Below are 24,745 nucleotides of genomic sequence, written 5' to 3'. Positions count from 1 at the left end.
TATATATATATATTATTCCCAACAAGGTGTTGGGAATGCAGCTCAGTGGTACAGCATTTGCTTAGCATGCACAGGGCCTTAGGTTCCATCCCTAGCTCCAAAGACAAAACAAAATGGCATTAAACAAATGCCACTTTGTGGGATGTATTACTCTAACCAAACTAATTTAAACCAGGAAACTGTGGAAAGACTGCTTCGTGAGGTGTCAGAGGTGCTCAGAGGAAGCTGACCAAGAACATCACCATTTTCTTTATCACTAATACATGTGGGTAAGTGAGGCATTTTTTCATTGCTAGAGAATGATGAAAAGTGTTGGGAAAAAGAAGCCAGAACTGTCCCATTACTGTCATGCCTATTTCAAGCCAAATGTACTATTTCATGCTTTGTATATAATTAAAGACAAAAGCAAGACAAATGAAATAGATATTCAGTGTAGAAAATTGGGAAAATGTGTTTTAACCATGAGAAAAATAGTGCATAATGACTCTCCCAAATAAGCACAATTTGCTTAATTTCCCTCAGGCCTCTTAAGTAAGTCTCCTAGCTGGTTTCCCTGCTTCTAAGCACCTATGCCATGGCTGATCTGTCACCATGAGCACAATTTTAGTCATGTTATCACCTGACCAGAAACCCGCTAGAAACCCCTCACTGTCTAGAGAAGGTATACCAAAACTTCAAAATTGGGCTCCAGGCTACTGCTTACTGGTTTTATTTCTCTGAGTGTGTTGGAGAGTTGGTTTCAAAACAAAGTCCAAACCTAGACTCTAATTTCAATGAATATATCTTTAGAAAGAGGAGTGGTGGGGAAAAAGAAAGAGGAGTGGTGATAGTGGGCATCCTTGTCTTGTTCCTGATTTTAATGTGAAGGTTTTCAGTTTTTGGTGATTTCATGTGATGTTGGCTGTCTGTTTTTCATAGATAGCCTTTATTAAGTTGAGATAGAGACCATCTATTCCAATTTTTGACAGGGTTTTTATCATGAATGGGTGCTGAATTTTGTCAAATGCTTTTTCTGCATCTATAGAGAGGATTATGTGGTTTTTGTCCTTGACTCTGTTAATATAGTGTATTACATTTATTGACTTATGTATGTTGAACCATCCTTGCATCCCTGGAATAAATCCAACTTGGTCAGGATGTATGATTTTCTTGATGATCCTCTGTATTCTGTTTGCTAGTATCTTATTAAGGATTTTTGCATCTATATTCATTAAGGAGATTGGTCTGTAGTTCTCATTTTTAGTTACATCTTTCCCTGCTTTGGGAATCAAAGTGATACTTGCTTCCAGGAATAAATTTGGAAGTATTGCTTCCCTTTCAATTTCATTGAAAAGTATGAAGAGTAGTGGCAGTAGTCTTCTCGTAAAATTCAGCAGTGAATCCATCAGGACCTAGGCTTTTCTTTCTTGGTAAGTTTTTAATTACATTTTCAATTTCAGTGATTGTAATTGGGGTGTTTAAAATGTTTTTATTTTCTTCGTTCTATTTTGGTAATTCATAAGTATCTAGAAATCTGTCCATTTCTTCTGTCTTTTCCATTTTGTTAGAGTACAGGTTCTCAAAGTAGGTACTGACTATCCTCTGGATTTCTGTTGGATCTGTTGTGATTTCACCTTTTTCATTCCTCTAAACTTGCCTTTTCATCCCTAATTGCAAGAATTTAAGCCTTATCTTTCCTTTTTTTGACAAGGTTGGCTAAGAGTTTATCAATTTTATTTATTCTTTCGAAAAACCAACTCTTCAATTCATTTATTTTTTGTATCATTTTCTTAGTTTCCATTGCATTGATTTCTGCTCTAATCTTTATAATTTCCTCTCTTGTTCGAGCTTTGGGTTTTTCTTGCTCCTGTTTTTCTAGGAGTCTAAGATTCATCATTAGGTTGCCCATCAGTTGGAGACTGGATAAAGAAGATGTGGTTTTTCTATAAAATGGAATACTATTCAGCCAAAAAGAAGGAGAAATTAGACTCATTCATAGGAAAATGGATACATATTGAGGATATACTCCTAAGTGAAATAAATAAGTCACACATGTGTAAATACCAAATAGTTTCTCTGGTGTGAATAGACTGCAATAGTACATAAGATCCTAATGAGATAACTGACAATGTGAAATGGGAAGAAAAGTGCTAAAGGTATAGGGAAAGTGAGTAGGGTAGGGGAAAGGTAATAAGGGAAAAAATATGAGAAAAGGAAAAAATGGAAATAAAGTGTTTGTAAATGGGGAGGGGGAGGGGGTGAAAGGAGGGCAGGGACAAGGGGAAAAAATGAGAACCAAGACCAACTGTCACGTAAAGGAAGAAGATCCCAATAATGACTGTAACTGTACTGTATACCTAAAATGTACAATAAACTCAATGAAACAAAAAAAAGAAAGGTAAATAATTTAAAGCATTGTATAAAGCTCATCAATCAGATAATCTAATACCTAGATTAGTCACAGGAAATGAAGAAGGTAATTGGCATTTGGATTAGCATTTGAGAGCAGAAGAGAAATTTGGGTCTACCGGGTAGTAACTGGTCAGCCTGGGGAGGAGGAAAGAAAGGTCAAAGTCTCAAAGAGAGAGAGAGAGAGAGAGAGAGAGAGCGAGAGAGAGAGAAGAATGGAGGTCCTTTTGCATGGAAGCTTGGCTGCCGCTCCACTTCAGGATCTGCCTCAAGAAATTTCTATTTTGCAGATCACAGTCCATAAATATTTGATCTATAAAATAAATCTTCACACTGGTGAATAACCACTGAGTTGTATCTATCTAGGGAATAGAGTGCATTTTCATTTTCCTAGATTTTATAAAAGGAAGGACGGAACAGAGTGTTGGATAAAACAAATGATTACACATTCTGAGAAGGAAAGGACGCTTGCTGGTTATTTTCTCAGCATCCCTCAACCATATGTTCCCAGACACAGCCCCTAAAAGCCGCATTCTGCTTCGCTTCTCTGGTAGCATTCTCATCCCTAGAAATCTAGAAATGAGATAAGAAAAAAGGCAAGTTCTTCAATCGACTTGAGGTTTAAAGAGATAAAATGTACAACATCAAGAGAAGTGTCACATGGGAATTGTCCTCCTTTGGTGGGTCCTGGAGGAAGCATCAGGCTAATCCACTGGTCCACCTTCAGAGACACGGAGGGGGGAAACAGCTGAGAGCAGAGAGATGAAGGGGAGATGGACAGCCACCCCGGCCCCCACACCTTCCGAGACTCAGAACACACTCCCTTCTCAAGTTCTCTAAGGTATTTTATATCCTTCCTTAGATAAGTTAGGCAGAACTCTTGAAGACACTGGCCTAGGAAAAGACTTTATGAACAAATCCTCAGTAGCACGGGAACTAGCAGAAAAAAATCAACAACTGGGATCTCATCTTATTAAAAAGCTTCTGCACTGCAAGAGAAACTATCAACAGAACTAAGAGACAACCTACAATGTGGGAAAAAATTTTTACCAGCTGCTCCTCAGACAAAGGACTATTATCTAGATTATATAAAGAACTCAAAACAATCACGCCCCTCCAAACATAAAGACCCGATTCAAAAATGGGCATCTGGAATGAACAGACATTTCTCAGACAAATAAGCAAAAGAAGCAAGTAAATATATGAAAAAATGTTCCACATCACTGGTCATTCGAGAGATGCAGATGAAAACAGCACTGAGATTCCACCTTACGCCACAAAGAATGGCTGCTATCAAGAAATCACACAATAATAAATGTTGGCAGGGTTGTGGGGAGAAAGAAACCCTTCTCCATTGTTGGTGGGAGTGCAGACTGGTGCAACCACTACGCAAATCAATATGGAGATTCCACAAAGAGCTGGGACTAGAGGTTCCATTTGACCTAGCCATCCCTCTGCTGGGTATCTTTCCAAAAGAATTAAAAGAATCATGTCACAGTGATATATGTGCACCTATGTTTACATCAGCACAGTTTGTAATATAGCTAAAACTTGGAAACAGCCCATTTGCCCATCAGTTGGAAACTGGATAAAGAAGATGTGGTTTTTCTATAAAATAGAATACTACTCAGCCATATAGAATGAGAAATTAGATTATTCATAGGAAAATGGATACATATTGAGGATATACTCCTACGTCAAATAAATAAGTCACACATGTGTAAATACCAAATAGTTTCTCTGGTGTGAAAAACAATAATAGTATATGAAATCCTAATGAGATAATTAACAATGTGAAATAGGAAGAAAAGCCTTAAAGGTGTAGGGAAAGTGGCAAAAGTGGGGGAAAGGGAATAAGGGAAAAGAAAAAAATATGAGAAAATGAAAAAATGGAAATAAAGTGTTTGTAAACAGGGAGGGGAGGAGGGGGTGAAGGAAGGGCAGGGACAAGGGGAAAAAATGAGAACCAAGACCTGTCATGTAAAGGTACAAGATCCCAACAATGAATGTCACTGTACTGTAGACCTAAAATGTACCAATAAATTCAATTTTAAAAAAAACCAAAATAGTGAAAAGAACAAAACTCCATTTTACACTTTAATAGGCTCATATTTGTAGTTGCAACCAATAACATATTTGTAGCTGCATTTAAAGCAACAATGAAGCCACTTAAGCCACCATCTGTGCTAACTCACCTAGTTTACAGTGTCTTCTAAGTTCTCACATGAATCAACTGGGATGATTCATCTATAAAACACATTTATATTTAAATTTCTGGTGAGCAGAGTATGTTAGGCACTGTGAGCCACGTCCAAATTTGTGAGCAGGGACTATACATGAAAAGATAAGAAGGGAAAGTAAACAAATTAAGAATGAGACCTCAGTATCTGAAGATAGTAAAGCAAAGGCCAAATGAACAGGCAGTGAGTGGAGGGGTGTGGATAGCAAGGCCTTAGCTGCAGTTTATCTCTGTTCTCTGATGAGCGTCAGGATCGGTCTTGCTCAGTGTAAGCCCTAAGAGTGAACTATCCTTTTAGGATCAATGGGTCAGAGCCTGTCACTTGTATTATTTTACTCTCATCTGCTCGGTCATTTAATCCTCCAAGATTAACTCTAAATGGAGAAAGACACCAAGAAGTCAACAAGTATGCAGATGCATTAACTAATTTCCCCAGTAAGGATGAATTAGGAGATTTCCAATAAGACATAAAAAAAAAACTGACGGGGCACATATAGGATAGCACATTAAATACAATTTAAGTTTACAGATATTTAAACTTGAAATTATTACTAATATCATGGATTTAGTAGAGACATCAATTATCTGAAGAAATCTGCTCAGGACGCTACCATGACCAAAAGGGTCAAGCAAATGCTACCTACTAAGCATAGTTAACGGCGAAACATAGCATCATCCACACTCACAACTCCAATTGAATTCATACCTGTAGCAATCTGTCAGTGGAGTTCAGAAAACCTCCAGTGAATGGAGAAAAGTGATGAAAAGAATGGAGAGCCGTCCAGACGAGGCCCAACCATGCAACCAGACAAAACACTGCGATTGGAAGAAAAGGATTAAGGAATGCCACAACTCAAGTTAAAACTAAATCACAGGAGAGTCGAACCACACTTTTAGAATATCCGTCAATCACCTATGGCTTTCAGAAGAAACATGCCTTAAGACTTGAAAGAGATTGTTCGAAATAACTGGAAGGAGTCGATTATTTTGCACGTGACTAGTAATTTTCTGGGTTCATTAGTCAAAAACAGCATATGCTAATAATATATCTGAGTCCAAGAAATGTTCTATAATTACAGGAACTACACAGCTCACTTGTGTTAGTGAGAGAATTTAAGCTTACTGGAACTACATTCCCAAATATTCCAGTTTGAGGAAATGTAACCTGGCAGTAATGACCTTTGAAGACAGAATATTGGACTAGATGCACCTCTGATTTGGCACAGAAAGAAAGTATGCATGTTTTCATGAAGGGCTCCTCAGCTTTCCCTGCAGTGAAAACAATATAGCATTTAATTTTTAGGCAGGCAATTATGTGCAGATAAACATTTCAGTCTTCTGGAAGCATCGCAAAAGTTGCTATCCTAGTAAATAAATATGTATAGTTGAATGCCTTAACTGTAGCATTGTTAAATCATAACTATTTAAGATGATGAATTCACTGCATTTTTAAAGCTCTTACAGCTAAACCTTGAATTGATAAACTTCCCTAGGCTCACTAAAACACCAGCTATCAAGCAAAAGTGTATTCCAATACTTCTTTAAAGTTGGACAGTCATTGTGCCTTTCTCTGGATAACTAAATAAAGTTAGCAAAGACCCAAACAAGGAGATACAGACTGGGCCCTTTGCTGATTTCAGGCAATCATTAAGTTCTCAGAAAACTCAACGTCTTTAGCTTACAAAATGGGAAGATCAACTCTCTTCATTACCCATGGAATGTCTTTTCTACTCACTACGTGGAAAAATTGTCATTTTAGCTCCCATGCGCTGTAAATACTTCTTCTGTTTTAATAGTGTCTCTTTAATCTCATTATTGTGCTCTATTGGCAGTACTGTAGGCAGGATAAGATGAAGCCACTAAAGGAAAATAGTTGGTATAATTGCTCTAAGTTATTTCACAGCTGAATTTCACCAAAATTTTAATTTCCATTCACTCCTTAGTTAAAAGAATAAGTTCAGAATAAAAATGCCTGAATTGAGTTTTAAATCCTTTCTCTGCTGTCTTCTTGGTGACACTACACTAAAGAGAAAACCCAGAAGAGAAAAGGCAAAGAGAAACTGAATAAAAGATCACAACAACAACAACAAAATCACTTGAGTATAACACAGGGTACTTTAACCTAGAAGAACTGTAAAATATTTATAAAGGATCCAATGAAAGAATAAGGCAAATTATTTCCTCTCCCCTCAGAAATAAAAAGGACTAAAATTAGAAGAATTTTTTTTCAAATGTGAGATTCAGGGAAACATCTGGTAAAAAATTCAGTTTCCCAGGAGCTATCTCTTATATTTAATGAGAACCAGGTACTTTTAAAGTGACCTAAATATGGCACAAATCTATGCCGATAAATTTACCATCCATACTGAAAAAAATCAACTTAAAAATTAAGTTTCTGTTTACTTTTTAAGATGGCTTATCTAGTAGCAGACTTACTTTGAGAATAAGAAAAACATGAGATAAATATAAACTTTAATTCTTTAAAGAACATATTTTATGATTAACATTATTTTTAAGAATAGAGGCCAAGAGTAGTATACTCCAGACATGGTTAGCAACACAAAAGAAAAAAAAAAAAGGAAGGTAAATATTCCAAAAATGTAAAATTTTACATGAAGTGTATTATATAGTCCATTCCATGAGACATCAAATTTAATAGCTTTAGGAAGCAGAGCAAATACTGTCCCTGAAGTCTAGCTTTTAATACATATATGTAATGCGTCGCTCATACTGCATGGGTTTGTAAATTCTCCTTTCCCCAATCAACTAGTTACATCTGCAGTCCAAGCATTCTTTTTTTTTCCAAAAGGCATTAGGGTCAAGCAAGGCAAAGAATTTGCTGATACACATATCCCACTGCAGCAATTCTCCTGACAGAGCCTCCACACCCAGTTTAATTACTGCTCTACTGTCAAATCACTTTCCGATCTGCATTTATTCTAATCATTGAAAATACAAAGCCAACAAATTATAAAGCTGGCTAAACAAATGAATGACATTAGCTCTAGGTTCCAAGTGAGGAGCATTTTGTAAGGCAGTGGGCTTCCAGCTTGCATTTTATGCTGATACAGTATATTTCATTTTGAGCTCAAGTCTTTACTGAAGGTTTGTTTGGAACAGAATACGAAGCACGAGGAGGCTTTAAACTCTAAAACCCAACTGTCACACAAACACAAACACACACATACATTTGCAAGTGGATTGAGGAAAAGGGAAAAGGGAGAATATATAAATGTTATGGTTCTTAATGGTCAAAAAATAATGAATCTATATGCATATTACAAAATCACTGCTTAGGGCTATAAGAGCAGAACCTCAGTGCATGCACATAAAAAATGTTATTTTCAGCTTGTCTTGATTCCTTAACTATTCAGTACTTATCATATGCTTTTATACAAATTGCTCTTCTTTTATTCTTTTCTTCATGAGCATCAGTTCGGCCTCTCTCAGATTTAATGTCAGTAACTAAATTTCATAATCACAGAACGACCGACCACACCTTACTTTACTGACACCGGCTAGAGTGTGGAGTTTGGTCACTGCCACAAAAATCAGGAAAGAAACCGGTCACTGCGAAGATGCCTGGGCACCCCGAAAGTGCAGGTGACCCGAGATTCTCCTGAAGGCTTTTCCATCTAGGGAATTTGATAAGGATTGTTTATTTAGTGGATTTGTTTTTGATTGTGGAAAGCTTGAGCATTCTCAGAAAGTCATTAGCCTAATTTTACCGATTTATATTATATAGAAAGTAGCTTTGAAGAAGTAGCTGATCCATGGAAAATATCTGCTAATTTCTAGAACTGCAGCCACTTTTCAATTTACAGATAACATTGTTAAATAATAGAATATGTTTTTAACAGTCTTTAGAAATAAATGGTACTTATCTTAAAAATAAAATGTATTTTCCTCCTCTGTTTTTTGTTTTTGTTTTTGATGCAGTGGTGAAGACACCTACCATATGCGAGGCAAGTGCTCTACCACTGACTGACCCCCTGAGCTCTGAAACTACTTCTAAAGTCACACAGGCTACAACTTTCCTACATAAAAAAGAATGATCTAATTTCAAACTCCACTGAACTCTGAAAACTTTTAAATGTTTCTCTAACTTACTGGTGCAACCTGTGAACACCAAGTCAGTTTGGTAGCTTTCTACCAAATTGACTTAAAATGTATTATCAAAAAATACTGACGGGCCTGGGATTTAGCTCAGTGCTGCTGCCTGCCTTGCAAATACAAGATCCCAATTTCCATCTCCAGTACCAAAAAACAAACAAACAAACAAAAATCCTGAGCAACCTTAAGCATAAACATTGATATAAAATACTAATAATACAGATGATTATACTGCTGTTTTTCTTACTGATCTGTCAAGATATACTGTATCTTCAAGATACACAGTGTATTGACTGTTTTTCTTTAATTTGTTTTGCTTTGTTTTTTCATAGAAGACTGTTTTTAACAAATATTTTCTTTGTTAGTATCTACTTGGACTACATTGAAATAAAGTTTTTTTTTAAAAAAAAGATACCCTACTTACAAAAATGGCTGAATTACTTCTACAGTCCTGCAAAGTATTCAGAATGATTTGCAAGAAAGCCCCTACAAGACATAGCGCTCCAGCTCTCCTTTCTCTCTACACATCCTGTTACTCTGCTTTACATGGCTTACCCATTTCCTAATGCTCCGATAAGCTGAAACATTTCATCCTATTTGATAGCTAATTAGAAAGACTAAAGATCAAAGGGACAGATTATACATGTACAATCATTTTGATATCTCGAAGAATCAGTGAAAAGCGTATCATACTGGTACATACAACACACTTGCTCTACAAAAGAAAAATATAGTGGCCATTAACATTTTATCCAGATTTGTATTGTTTTTCTGAACCAAGAAAATTATTAACAACATCATATGCTACAGTGAGTAGCTTAAGACACAAGTACCCATCTCACAATGAATACAAATTTCTTAGTTTAACAGGGTAAGTCACGTCATTAAGATCCTATCAAGGACATATGTTTGTTACTGTCATGGTATTTATAATACTTTTGCTTCTCCATTTAAGATTGAGGCCTAAGTTTTGAAGTGAAGGTAATAAAAACGCACAGGCCTGAAAATCTGTTTGGGATCTGCTCCAACCACAAACAACAAAATGGTGCTACATTCTTCCGCTGAGTGGCCTGACAGTTTTAATTCTTCATTTTTACCAGTTTCTAATAAGCAAAAAGACCATGCCAAGTTATTGCTGAGTTTAACAACTTGACAGCATTCTCAAACTCTAGCAGTGTTTCATCAGAAAAATATTTTTGGGAGGTTGTTTTATGTTTTTTGTAAATATAGATGTATCAGTTATTCCATACCAGGAACGATTTCATATCTAAATGTATTATAAGAATAGAGTAGAATGAAAAAGTAAGGTTAACTTAAAATAACATCTAAGGGAATGAATTTCAAGTATGTCTAGAGATATTTCTATAATCATTTTTAAAGGTAACTTCACAGTGTTCTTTATTGATAATATGATTAACGCTACCTTAGTCAATGTAATACCTAATTTCCATGCACATAAATTCTTTAAGACACTCGATGTTTCAAGTAACAGTTGTGCGTGATGCATGGCATAATACTCTAGTAATTCTCAAAACTCTAATAAATCTTGATCTTTATTTTACTGTACCTGGAATTCTGAGGTTCTGAAACATCAGCTTCTGTGCACGTTTTCTTTACCTGTAAGAAAACAGTACCAGTTACTCTCATATGAAATTTGACTTCCACACTCAAGGTCACACACTTGCTAAAGTGGATACAGTTCTGCTCACCAAGATCTCTATAAAATATTCCTCACATTTTACAGCAACAGCATGCAGTACTAAATTGCATATTTCATTATTATCCCACGAACAACTGCCAAATCCACTCTCCTGTTCTCCATTAGTATGTAAAATGTTCAGCTAAAATAGCTGGGGACCAGCCTGATGAAAGAAACAAAGAAACCAAAGAACTAAGTTTCCCTGTTAGGAACTAAGCATACTGCTCTCAATCCACTAAGAATTTTTTTTTTTCCCAATGACACTGCTTCTGTCTCTGATGAAAGTGCATAATAATAATCTGGTTCTGATACGAAGCACAGTGTTAGCAAACATATTTATGCATTAATTTTCAATATTTCAGCCAAAGGACTGTATGTCTTACACGTTCAGCCTATTGGTTAAGTTTAGACATTGCTTATAGACTTCTCAAACATATTTGCAATATGTTTCAAGATTATATTTCAATATTGAGGTTTTAATCCACAAAGGATAAAGAATTAAAACACAAAACTTTTGCTGTTAGGGTATGTTATCCATTTCTGCACAGACATGTGGGGTACCTCCTCTAAAATAAGGTACAGTACATACTCATCATCTCTCATACATCAAATCCAAGCACAGACATCTACATCTGATCATTATGATCTTAAAGTTACATACATAACAGAGGTGACCTTAAAACTCCTTCAGTTAACATGGGAAGTGTACAATGTACATTCACAAGTCCATTGCCTTACATTCTAAAAAAACTGACATGGCCAATCTACAGAACCCAAGAAGCTTTAGCTTCTAATATATGGCTTGGAAGTGAAAAAGTAGTGTACTGATGTGTATCATGGAAACACTAAACAACAAGTTTTGAATTTTAAAGATACAGTATTACATTTCCCGTTTAGAAAGTAATTCTTTTCTTCCCTGACTTAGAAGAAGGGTAAAAAATCAAACACAAAACTCTCTCTTACTTTTTAAAATCTAGGTATTTCACTTTTCTTTCCAAGCCTAGACATGGTGTATCCTGGGAAATCAACTGTTTGCTTGATTGACTTTGTTCTCTCTCTCTCTTTTTTTTTGCCCCATGTATACATTTATACTATATGAAAATAAAGTATAGCAAAGACAGTGTCATTCTTTCCTACTCAGTAACTTCCATGCCCTTAAGATGGAACAAGCATTGTGAGATGGAGGAGTAAAGAAATGTTTTCAAGAGTAATTATTGAAGAAATAAGGACAAGATAGAAGAGGAGCAGAAGGAGGAAGAGAAAGAAAAGCAAAAGGAAAAGGAAGAGGAGGAGGAAGCCTGGGCAATTTAGAGGCTCTGTTTCAAAATTAAAATGGCTGTGGATACATTTCAGTGTGAAAGTCCTGGGTTCAATCCCTAGAACATAGTGAAAGAGGCAAAAAAGAAGGAGGAAAAAGATAATAATGAAAAAAACCAAAAGAAATGCCATCACAAGACTCACTAGAAAATTCATAAAAGTCTTGTCCATTAAATATCTAAGACAAATAAGAATCAAGTGGGAAGGACATTAGGAGACAGAATACTTCTTTCCCATGACTCACCACCGGAAGCTATAGAACTGAAATCACCGTAACATGAATGCCATTTTCCTGAAGACCATGATAATTTAACTTTGGGACTAAAAAGGTCCAGGACACCACATAGGAAGGAGACAAACTCTTAATCACTCAATCAAGACTCAAAGCCAGGTAAGTTTCCTGTAATTTAAAGACAAAATATTTTTTAAATACTCATGGCTTTCCAAAGCATCATTCTCCAAATAGCTTACAAGAAAGTTCTGACTATTTTCAGATTGCTTCAAAGAAATGATTGTAATACAGGGAACAAATCTATTCATTTGCTTACTATTTAATACAGAGTTCAGGCTTTTATGTTTATATAATCTAGGGTTTGGATTGAAATTATGAGCATGAAATTCTGCCTCATTCCTTGGCCTGCTTGTTTCCACTTTAGTTAAAACAATTCCAAAGCAAATTGTATTTCAGTGAAGACGGAGGTTCTACATAGCTGTATCCTTTTTGATATTGTTAGAGCTACGCACTTATCCAAAAAGGATGTCAGCCGAGGTTTCACTCACTTTCTCATGGCCAGGTGAGGAAAGGATAATATTTAGGGCCCTGTGACTGTCATAAAGGAGGTTGATATACTGTGTCAGGCTTTCAAAGGACGAACTACCCTGGCCAAAAGAAACAAGAAGTAGCTTCAGAGCTGAGTCTTAAAGGATACAGGGCTGAAAGGCACAGTCTGGAGTGAACAGGCATTCCATCACAGGGTTTGACAGAAGAATCACATGGCAAGCCCTTATGTTGAGTAAAGAATTTGGACACTGACCTTTAGGCAATGTTGACTGCTGAAGGGTTTTGTAGGGATGTTTTGAGTAGAGATGGCTTAGAAGATAGTGGGGGAAAAAGGACAAAAGAGAAGGCGGAAAGACAGGTAAGAGCCTTACGCAATACGACAGGAACACAGAGACAGTATTGACCTTACGCATGCATCATTACACCATCAGCCCTGATAGGCTGCTCCTCACATGCTAATTTACTAGGAGAATCACTCGGTCTATTGCTAAGGGTTGGAGAAGATCTGAAATAAGACAGGAGCGAAGGAGGTGGGTGTGGTGGTGCAATCTGTAATCCCAGCATTCTGTCGGGTGGAGGCAGAAATATCACAAGTGTGAGCCCAGCCTGTGGGCCAAAACTACCCAGTAAAGGAAACAAACGAGTAATGTCAAATGCGCTCAAGTTGGCTTCAAGCCTACTTAGTGTCTTTTCATAGAAATTATAAAACCACTGGCAAAAGGAAAGCATGCTGAAGATTTTAAGTATACAATGAACAAATAACAAAATAGAAATTTTTTGGACCTAAGAAATGAATACCAATTAAACTCTTTGAGTATTTATATGTGCTTGACACAGTGCTTAGGTAGATACTATTTTCCACCAATTTCCATATAATACTGTGAACAAAAAAATAAATTGATCTCATTGTAAGTTAAGTAGCAAATTTCAAAGTCAGATCAATAAGGGCATTTTAACAGGAAGAGAATTTAAAATTCATACACATATAAACTAAAATGAGCAACTAAACATTCTTAGACCTCTTGCAAATGGGAAGGAGTCCAGGACACCCTGGATGAGGGGAGAAGGGGGAGGAAGGGGGAAGTAAGTAGAATAAAGATTCATCACACACAGAAACCTAACAACCGCAGTGAATATAAACATTATATGTTATAAATATGAGCTAAGATTAATAATATCAAAAAGAATGGAAGTGGGGAAAGGGGATTTAGAGGAAGAGGGACAGGATTATGTATACATGTACCCACTACACAAGATGATTGTAAACTGCATCACTGCAAACATATACTAATAAGAAAAGAGAAACTTCTATGAACCACTGAATTTCTATTATATCACAATCATAGCACTGTCATTTATTTAATATTTTTTTCTACTATCTATATAATGAAGATAGTTACGATCGATGCGTTAGTTACTTTCATTGCTGAGACAAAATACCCAAAACCCAAAGTTAAAGCGGGGAAGAGATTATATAGCTCAGTTTGTAGCAGTTTCAGCCCATACTCAGCTGGATCCAACACAAAGATGGCACATGGCGGAGGGACAACATATGGCAGTGGATGTCAGCAACGAGAGAAACGGTTTACGGAGGCCAGAAAGTAACACAAGCAACAAGGGGCTTTAACAGTGTCTTTCTGCTCCTTCTGTCTTATTCAGACTACCAGGACCGGGGCGGTGACAAACCAATCACTCACAAGAAGTGGTTCAGTTACCGCACGCCTTTGATCCTAGCATCACACACTCTAGATTTATCCATCCCTGGAAAAGAATGAAGCTTTGAGAGAACATGTAAACACAAGGCACAACAGGTTAAAAACTTGATTGCATGAATGAGAAACTGAGCTTCGAAGACATCATAAATCATCTACATCCACTGCTGGCACCAAGGGCTGGAATTAGACAGGACTGCACATCAAGCCTTTCTTTCATTCCTAGGCCAGATTTGCCAGTTACCCATTAGCTTGTCCTTTCTTTCTTCTTGGGGTATGGTTGAAAGACAAAAAAGTGTGCAAATTTAATGCATACAGCCTGAGGGATTTGGAGTAATGGACACCCATGAAAACACCACAGTCTATGCTGTGAATGGATTTATCACCTCTGCAAGTCTCTTCCCACCTCTGTGTTTGTGTGTGTGTGTGTGTGTGTGTGTGTGTGTGTGTGTGTACATGATACATACACATAAGATCTATTCTCTTGGTGAAACTTTAATTGTGCAATAATATTATTATTTTTTCTGGTCACTATGCTGCACAAGAGATCTCTAAGAACTGTTCATCTTACCCAACTAAAATCTGGTGCACTGTTAAAACTAAGAATTGAAGTGAAAGCCTTTTGGAACAGTTTTGAAAGAAGAACCTATTAGTTACTTCTTATAATACATCAACCATTACATGCATCTGTTAAAGTGACTCCTGAAGTATCCAGTTTTCAAACAAGTACTAGTAATATTTAATCTTTAGGTAGGCAAAGTGAAAAGCAATTGGAAAAAATTATCCAGATACCTCTGGTGTCTACTACCATCACCGTCCATCCAAACAGCTGCAAAAGAAAGGTCTCATTTGAAAAACAAGTTCTGAGTTGTGTTTTCGTTTTGCTTTGTTTTTTCCTGTCCAAATAGCATCATGTGCTCATTTTGCGAGGCATTACTGAATGCCTGGGAAATGCTAGACACCCTCCAGGCACAGAGATGAGGCTGACCCAAGCCACCGAGCAAAGCAGACTCTCATCATATGTGGTTGTTTAGAACTTGAAACATGGCCAGTCTGAACTGAGATGTGCCGCACACTGGATGTTGAAGTCTTAATGAGAAGAAAAATACAATTCATCGCTATTTCTTATACTGAGAGCTGAACTGATATTATCAACACACTGGGTAGAGGAAATAATTTCCCCTTTCTTTTTACTTTTACCATATGGCTACTAGAAAATTTACCATACATTCATCGCTGGCATTTTTCTACTGAACAGCCGTGGCTTAGACCAACAAAAACCTGCTTGCATGGATCATGAATTCTAGGGGAAGAGTCTTACAGCAAAAGTGTAAATTGGTGAACAAAAAATGCAATGTCAGTAGGGCCAGATGATGAGAAGAAAAAGCAGAAAAATAGAGTAGAAAGACTGGTCAATGACATTATATTAGAGACAATTATTCTTAAAACTCATTGTTCATATTTCACAATACTATTTGTCATTCAAGTATTTTTAGGATGTAGAGCACAATATTTAAATAAAGTATAGAGGAATGCAGGGGTTAGGATGGAGAATAATGAATAATTTCAATGTCAAGAACATATGTAGAAAATATAAACTCTAGAATATTTAGCATTAGCTCAATTACCTTAAAGTAAAAAAAAATCAACTTTAATTTTTTTCACATTTTATAACCACTTGGTACTTTGGGGAGCTCATGGTCTTTTAAAGAAAATAGAATCAACTCATAAAAAAGTTCACTGAGAACTTTCTTTCATTTCATCTACTATCTTCTAAAACAAGCTGCAATCAATTATCCCAATTATTCTGTACTTAATCTTTTTGTTTATAATTCCTGAAACATTAGCAATAATAAAATGTAAAAGATGAAATAATGGAAAAAGATGTTTTCAAAAGACTTCTTTAGAAACTTTGTATTGTTTAGAAATAAACTTGAATGATTAAGTTTAGGATATACTATACAAACTGATAATAAAAGAGCAATTCTGCCACTAAGTGCTCAAGTTGAAAACTTTAGAAACAAGTTTGCTGCTGTAATGAATAATTTACTATAAATATTTTTATGCATAGTAGGTAAGGCATTATTTCTTCACCGAACTGTGTGGGAAATACAAAGTAAATTAGATTTGAATGCATTATTGCTTAAGGAAAATATGGGTAAACGAAAATATCAAAACAAAGTTTATCCCCAAAATACAAATTGTTTTGTAAGATATTACATACCTTAATAAGATTATTGCATAACAAACTCTTTGGAATCAGAAAGTGATAGAGATTACTGTCAACAACTTATTCTTTTCAACTTTGTATTTGAAGTATGAAGACTCAATGTGAATGAGACTGGATAAATGATAATTACAAAAATACTGTAGTATAATTTTTGTATATAATGAAACTTGTTTTATGACTGACTTAAATTAAATCATTGAATAATTATCTGATATGGCAAGATGGCACTTAACTTTAGTTACTTTTAGGTTCACATTAATAAAAAATAAGACTTCTGAAATATAAACGGTTATGTCACATGTTATATTTTACAGTACCTCCTATTGAATGAAATAATGGAACTTAAAATTATTTTCTTATAACTATCCCAGGTTTTTTCTAGCTATTTAAATTATGCTTTCATTTAGAACATCTCAATTGAATGATATTTTATACATTAATTTTTTTAAAAATTTGATAACTGGTACTGAGTTTGATGAGCCAACTTGGTCTCTAATTATTAGCATTCAGAAAATATTAATTAAAATATGTCCTCTTCTATCCTATTGTAGAACGCATGCATAGCATAAGAAAATGTAAAAGCAGGTGTATGAACTAATTTAAAAATGAGGTACAAATAACAGTAGTCCAGATAACAGTCCATAAATTTAAAACATTTACAATGTATTCTTTTGTCAAAGTTATTATAGGATTTAGTTACTTACAGCAGTGAAAGACCATTTATGCACACTTCCTAAATGTAATATTCACAAGTTAATGCTACTCTAGAATTCAAGTAAGTTGCATGTTGTAATGTGATAACTAATGGTCATTTGGGGATACATGTAAATATAATTTATGTGAAGAAGATCATCACGGAGTTTCAGTAATGCCAATCTACACAGATACAAACTCAGAGATACATAATCTCGACTGATAGAAACTAAAATTTCTCAGTACTTTTCAACAGGAGTCATTTGACTTTTTGTAAATGTTATAGTTCATTTCTTTGACTTTAAAAACTCAAAACATTAAAAAACTCTTTAGAACACAAAAGTTGTCACAATTAATTTTTTAAAATGTGTTTATGTTCTAATATGTCCATCCAAATTTGACAGGTTTTTCAAAGAAAATAAAATGCCTTTTGTCAAATGGTGGACAAAACAAAGCCTTAGAAAGAGAACTTGTAATAACTGAATTATACGATTATATAAAAGTATTTTTATAAACTGTCTCCTTTAAAAATAATCTTACAGCTCAAAAATGTATGTAACTCTGGAATCCTTTTTATGGAGTTGGGGAAGTTTCTTTCCTCTCTTTTCTGAGTAAATTCTTTTTCTTCTTCTTTATCTTTCCTTACCTATGCTTCTCCCGAGAGTCCCTCGGGATCATTCCCTTACCATCAAGTGCCAGTTTTCAAACCACCACCTATTATAAGAATTCTAGCCCACAATCCGAGGTCTTCAGGTCTGCCACTTAAAGTAAAACTGCTGTCACTGTTCTTTAACTGCTATATAACAAAGATACAACTGAATATTCTGCTTGAATTTGGCAACAGTAGACAAAATAAACATAAAGATTAAGAACAGTAGTGTTAAAAGGTTAATAAATAAAAATGCACCACCTATAACCTAGAGTGGAAATTGTTTTACCCCTCGTGTATTTGGCTGTCAAGAGCAAGTTCTTACTTGATTTCTGGCCCTCCGTACAGGGCCTCCCGGGATGCTGATTTGGGGGAGGGAGGTTAGACAAAATCACACACTGGGGAGGAATTATGTTTTAAGTGGAAAAAATCCTATAGTCTATAACTCTTCATCAATGACAACTGTCACAATAGCTTTCAAATTATCTGAGAGTTCACGGCAAGGTTGAATATATTTAAAAAGCAACTTAGTTACAATAACATGGGAAAACAAAGCATAATTATTTATGCATGGTACATAAGCGTTAAACCAAATGCCAAACCACATTAATCTTTAAAGTTCTAAAACACATTTTCTCCTAGCTATGCCATAGTCCTCTGTCACCTGTCATACATACCGCATATACTATATGAATTATTCAGGAATATTTCTAATTCTTTCTCAGGTTGCATTTTTTTCCAAGATCTCCCACCAGGGCAAAGTTAACTTCTTTTTTAAAAGGCCACAAAATTATCCATTAGACACCTTAAAAAAAAATCCTGTCACAGCACCAATGAAAGTCTATTATATCTAAGTTTGGTAATGAGACTAGTTTACCCAACCTTAATTATATGTATAAATATAATAGGTAAGTATTTTAAGAGGATTTTTTTCAAAAATGTACATTACGAACACCTAAGAGCATATCCCCCATTTATCTTGATTTCTTTTATATAAAGATCTTTGTTTACAAGCAGGGTTTTGTCTGTTTGTTTGGATAGTCCTCTATGTTACAAAAAAGAAGGCTATAAAATTCTTTAAGCAAACAACAAGAAACAAATCAAAATATTCTATTATAAATTGAAAACTATTGCTTAATGAGTGTAATTTGGTCAAATCTGCTGAAATTAAACTAAAACTGTTAACTGTGCTGTGAATCTTCACACTGAATTGTGAAACAAAACTTCCAACTTTTGTGTATCGAAATGTCTAGTTTTAGATTTCTTTCCATGCAAGTGAAGATTTATGAATTCTCAGGGACGATGCTTTAAAAGCAATCTTAAGAGTTTACCCCTCCCTGTCCTTTAAGTACAGAGCCCTTGCTAATGCTTCATGCAATATTTTGTACATCTTTTTTTAATACCCCGTTTTAAAGACACTGGAATGTTTTGGCCACAAGGTTAAGAAAAACTTCCTCATTTATCATGAGCTGCCAAGCACAACAGGACCCCAGACAACACAACCCCCTCCCTCTTAACAAATTCTGCTCATCTTAGTCATGAAACTTCAAAAGAATTTGGCCACAGGCAGATTAGATATCATAGGTTGTAAAGCATGAATATTAATCATTGTGTAACATGTTACAGTGTACCTAACATCATCTGCCTGTTATGTATAACTGCTAAGTAAGTTTTAAAATTGGAACAATAGCTGACTATACAGTTTGGCTTATCAGTACAGAACTGTTGGATTCACATGAAAAGTTTGGGTTAAAAGCTTTCTGGTTTGTGTGTGTGTGTGTGTGTGTGTGCATGTGTGCATAAATATTAAAACATTTCTAAAGAATATATAAAATTTTCTACCGTGCCTAATAGAGTCATCACAACTCTTAAAAAATAGAGATATTTTTAACCTTAAAAACAAATTGATACAATGCAAATAAAATTTTAAAGATAATTACAAATTAAACAACACATATCTATATATATTTGCAGGTAAATTTATATGAAATGTAACTATTTCTGGCACAAAACTCTGATAATTAAAAATATAACATATAGAGAACCTACATTTTTTAGTGCTTTTGGTACCAGGGACTGAACTCATATATTTTTAATTTTCATGAATTATATTCTTGATATATTAAGATATCAATCTTTAAAAAATACTTCTGAGATGTTGGCATCAAATCATTCACTTGTAAAATTAAAATGTATAATAAAAAATATGTATTTTTAGGATGTGACATTTTAATCTATTTTCCACTATAGTGCAGCAACATTTCTGAGTTTAAAAGTTTACTATAAGGTCATGTTACATTAAATCTATCTTGTATAATCATTGTTATAAAAAGCTTATAAATCACTTTTCCACAGGTCTTAATAACACAATGAAATTCTTCATTGGAAGAGTTCATAAAACAGACTATAGCATAATTTACACAAGAAGAAAACGCAAATTATGTGTTTTCTGAGCAGATTTTCTATCAAATTAAAGTAACAATTTGAATTACCTGTGAGCTAAGGGCTTAAGGAAAAACAGTTCCATGTGACACATATTTCACATATACAATGTGGCCAGAAGAAACAGAGCTCATTAACTCTGTGACTTCAAGTCAAAACTGAGTAGTTTATTGGAAAAAATTGTAAATGCAAAAGTCACTGCTTAGATGGAAATGGAATTTATTCAGTTAACTTCACAATTTCTCTGGTCCTAAATATTTGTCTATCCTAAAGAATGAAGCACAGTTTGCAATGTAAATGTAAAACGGATCCACAAGGTAGAAAATGCAAGGGTTAAAGAGGAAAGGAATTATAGATTAGGTCTATCTGTAATGAAGGTCTCATTCTAAGCAAACCTAATAAATAATTGAGATAGACTTACGATTTTTTCCTCTTTGGCCTCAATTAAAATGGCTTTCTGAAAGCTAGGTTTAAGGACAATTTATCCTGATTTCCTCAACGCACATTTCTGAAGTCATCTGGCTTTTGTATTTCTTCAACAGCTGCGTTACCTTTAAAACTGGCTTGCTCTGTTTCCCTAAAGTGAAATGTGTCGCTGCCCCTAGGACACACACACAACCACCTCCCTTTCTGCAGAGTGGCTCTGAGCTCAAGAAGTCAGACTGCACAACTTCGAAAATTCCATTGAAGGTCATTTATAAAGAACTTGGAGGAAGAAGAAAAATCAAAGTGCAGATAAAAAGATTGGCCTCTTTCTCCCACTCCCGCCACCCAAAAAATTATAACACAATATACTATATGATTTTGGTATTTACTTTTCTTATTCATCTGTGACAAGTAATATTTTATGAGTTTAGTAAACTTTCAGAGAACAAAAAGCAAAATAAGGTAATGCAAAATTAAATTCTATGAAGAAGGATGTATTTGTAGCAGGCTCCATTTTCATCTATTTTGCATAAGTTGCAGCAAAGCTTTTTAACAATCATTTAAATGCACAGTATTTCAGAAAACAGTAACTGCAACGAAGAAAAGAAGCAGGAAACTGGATAGTGCTAAATGATGCTCAGTAGACCCTAGAAACCAAACAGGAAAACTTATTGGCTGAGATAATTTATCCTCCCTTTCTTCTTTAGGTTCCCTAAACACTCTAACTCCAGCAGTAAATCAGTTTTTACAGATACTTAGAATTAGAGGACTTCTTTTTTCTTTTGAGTAGTGGGGTTTTTTACTCACAAGAACAAAATTTTACAAATACAGCAAACTGTCCCTCAGTTGTCTAGAGTGAAACAAATCTTTCATACTCTCATTACTACAACAATTCACTCACACCTCAGCCCTCTCATCCAACCAAGCAGCTTTTCTTTCTGAGACTCAAAAACCCAAATACATATTTAAAAGATTTAAACCAAAGCATTCCAAGACTTCCACATCAAGGTTTATGTTCTAGTATCCATTCAAAGTATATGTTCTAGTATTCATTCAAATGAAAATTAAACCAATGAAAAAACTACAACTTCTGGAGGACTTAAAATTAAACGTGGTCTTATTATTCCAGACAAAAAAGATGAAGTTCCAAAAATGGAGGAAACCATTCATTTTTTTATATGAAACATTTATCATTTAGACGACAACATTCCAAACCTAATGAAAACTCAAACTAAGCAAAATATTTCCAAGAAAGTTACCCAGAAAAAAATAATTCTTAATTTAAATATCTGGCATTAGCCTTTTAAATGTTGCATCAAGCAAAAATTAGGGGAAAACTCAGGAAAGATGCCTGTCAATGTTCTGTGGTGACATGTAATCTAGTAATTTACAATTATCGCATTACCTGTTTTCCCCATCATTCACATGATTTAATTAGAGTAGATGAATTTTTATGACGTAAACAGACAAAATGTATTTAAAACTTTAAGGATGGACAGATGAAAGAAGTTTCTCTAGCTGATTTCCTTGTCAATGTTTATAAACATATTTTTATCACCTTTATACTAAAAATGTAAAATTTCCAAACTACCCATTTTAACTAGAAAAACATTTTCTCCAGAGACAGATATATTTAAATATATGACTAAGTAGCATAATGATAATGGCAATGCTTTAGTCCGAAGCTACGTACAACTTACCTCAAATTCCAAACACCTGAAATGAATTCCAGTTGTATCTGGAAGTTAGTTTTTTGTGTGCGTGTGTGTGAAGTTCAACAGCCAATAAATTCCAGTCTGCAGGGTTAGTAGAAAGAAGCCTGGTTTCAGGATCACAGAAGGTTCTGAGAGGTTTACAGTCTCTAATCAACATCCAGGTAGCCTTAAAAACACCTTGCTCTGGCAGGAACCTTCGGGCTCCAGCAGCAGGGCAGTTATGTCGGATGACTAGGAGGGACCCTAGAGAGGAAACACTCTGGGCTCCCACCAATGGCCTTCCCCTCCCTTCTGTTTACAGCAGGATGAACTGTTGCAGGAGGTCACCCTCATCCACAGCGCCTGTTTTTCTGTGGGATCCAATGCACAGCATTATTCCTGAGTGCTTTCAATGAAGCTGCATTTGACAACTTTGTCAACTTGTGTTATGTGACACATTCACAGCCCACTGGTGTAACCCCTCAAAGAGTTAAATCCCTGCATTCAATTTGCAAAAAGAAAATGATACATTAAATTTCTGTGAGAGTAGAATATTTCTTTGAGAAGAGATACTTCTTGGCAAGTTATTAGAGATAAGAATGATACTTATTTAAAGCTCCCAACCAACATTTTACATTTTCGTTTGTATGTTTTTGGAAGAATGACTAAGCATGTAGGATTTCACTTTCATTATTCTTCACAACAAATACAAAGTTTCTTCTCCTTAATCACATGTAAATGTCAACAGAATAAGATGAGTATAGATGTTCTAATTTAACTCCATTTTAATTTACTTTCATTTGCAAGAGAGGAAGGGATGAACACAATTAGAAAAGTTCACAAGCACATACATATTTTATAGAATAAGTATTCTAACATAAAGCCTTTTTATTTAACCAAAAAGAGAAGGCAAACGTTAAGTGCTAATGAAATTAAGATGAAACACGAATAGCTGAATTCAAGAAATAAGAAGGATGTCAGTTAAGCTCATTACCTGGCATTTATGTTCCCTTTTTAAATAACTGATGAAAAAGTAATATCAAGTCTGGAGAAGGGGTCCTTTCTCCCCACAACCGCACCAGTATTTGTTACTGGTTGATTTCTTGATAGCAGCCATTCTTTCTGGGGTGAGATGGACTCTTGGCATTGTTTTAATTTGCATCTCTCAGATGACCAGTGATGTTAAACTCTTTCTCACATATTTATGTGCCATTTGTACTTCTTCATCTGAGAAGTATGTATTCATCTCCGAGGCCCATCCTTGGATTGGGTCTTTAAATTTGGCAGGGGTGATTTTTTTTTTTAAGTTCTTCGCTCTTCTAGATAGCAGTCTTGTCTGAGGAATATGGCATTGCTTCTCTGGCGCGAGAAACCGAAAGTATACATGAGGAGCAAAATGTGTAATGGACATCGTGGAATGGGAAGAAAAGGAAAGGCTCAAAGGGGAAGGAGAACAAGGAAAGGGGAAAAGGGAAAGAAAGGGAGGGAAAAGAAAAAATTGGTAAAAAAGGGTAGAATGGAAACAAAGCTCCTTTAAATGAAGGGTAGAAAGGAGAGAAGGCGAATGGGAAAAATATGAATGAAGAGATGTCACGCTCAGGTGCAAATTCTATGGGATGAGGGTGATCGTTATGTGTATCTAGATTGTGCCAATAAACTTAGTTAATGATAAAAAGTGATATCAAGTCACATTCACCTCTCATCCCTTTAAAAATGTGTCTCACAGAACTCAAATTAAAACTATGCACTGCGTAGCTTCTCTCAGACATTTCAGTAACATCTTACAGATATTAAAGGGAGTTACTGACTCCAATGAGCTTATGCAACTCTGAAATTTCTTTTTCTTTCATTTTTTTTCCTTGCTCTTTACAGCTTGGCTCTAAACGATGTAATGATTTACAGGCAAAAAGTAAATACCTCATCTGGATGATTTGCAGCACGAATATTTCTTAAAGCTCTGCTCATTTTCTGGAGGAACCGAGTAGAAAGTCACATCCCTACTTCAGCTTTGGGCAGCAGGAAAGAAACCCCTGTAACCCTAGGAACTGAAGATGGTGCTATCTCCCCACCAGTGCTGTCTGCTTCAGTTGTTGCTGCTGAGAAATTGGGTAAACATACATCTTTCACCTGCAGTGCAAGTTCAGTTTAGTTTGGATGCCATGAGTAGCCTGAGTCAATTAAAGCTCATAAAATGTAGCCATTCTGTTACAGCGTTTAGAGATCCTACCTGGACAGGTGTAGTTCTTGGTTCCTAAGAAGGCTAGGATCTCCAAATCTAGTGTCTTTGCAGCCAAATCTTTTCCAGGAAATAGTGCTTTTTGAGCATTGTGACCTAAGTGAGATTTTCTAAGTTCAATGCATT

At 35.3% G+C, this 24,745-nt stretch overlaps 1 protein-coding gene across 6 annotated transcripts in view; it reads right to left on the bottom strand.

The window, feature by feature from the left end:
• Positions 1-24,745, bottom strand: part of Eya4 (EYA transcriptional coactivator and phosphatase 4) — a 263,877-nt gene that overhangs the window by 123,831 nt on the left and 115,301 nt on the right. For all 6 annotated transcript variants that reach the window (XM_033763240.1, XM_010626650.2, XM_019207810.2 and 3 more), the window contains one exon: positions 10,308-10,357. In XM_033763240.1, the coding sequence (XP_033619131.1) occupies positions 10,308-10,357 (50 nt within the window). The remainder of the gene's footprint in view (positions 1-10,307; positions 10,358-24,745) is intronic.

This window comes from Fukomys damarensis, unplaced genomic scaffold (genome assembly GCF_012274545.1).
Source record: "Fukomys damarensis isolate Sample0158 unplaced genomic scaffold, DMR_v1.0_HiC HiC_scaffold_14, whole genome shotgun sequence".
In the NCBI taxonomy this organism is placed as follows: domain Eukaryota; kingdom Metazoa; phylum Chordata; class Mammalia; order Rodentia; family Bathyergidae; genus Fukomys; species Fukomys damarensis.
This window is presented reverse-complemented; position numbering and strand designations above follow the sequence as displayed.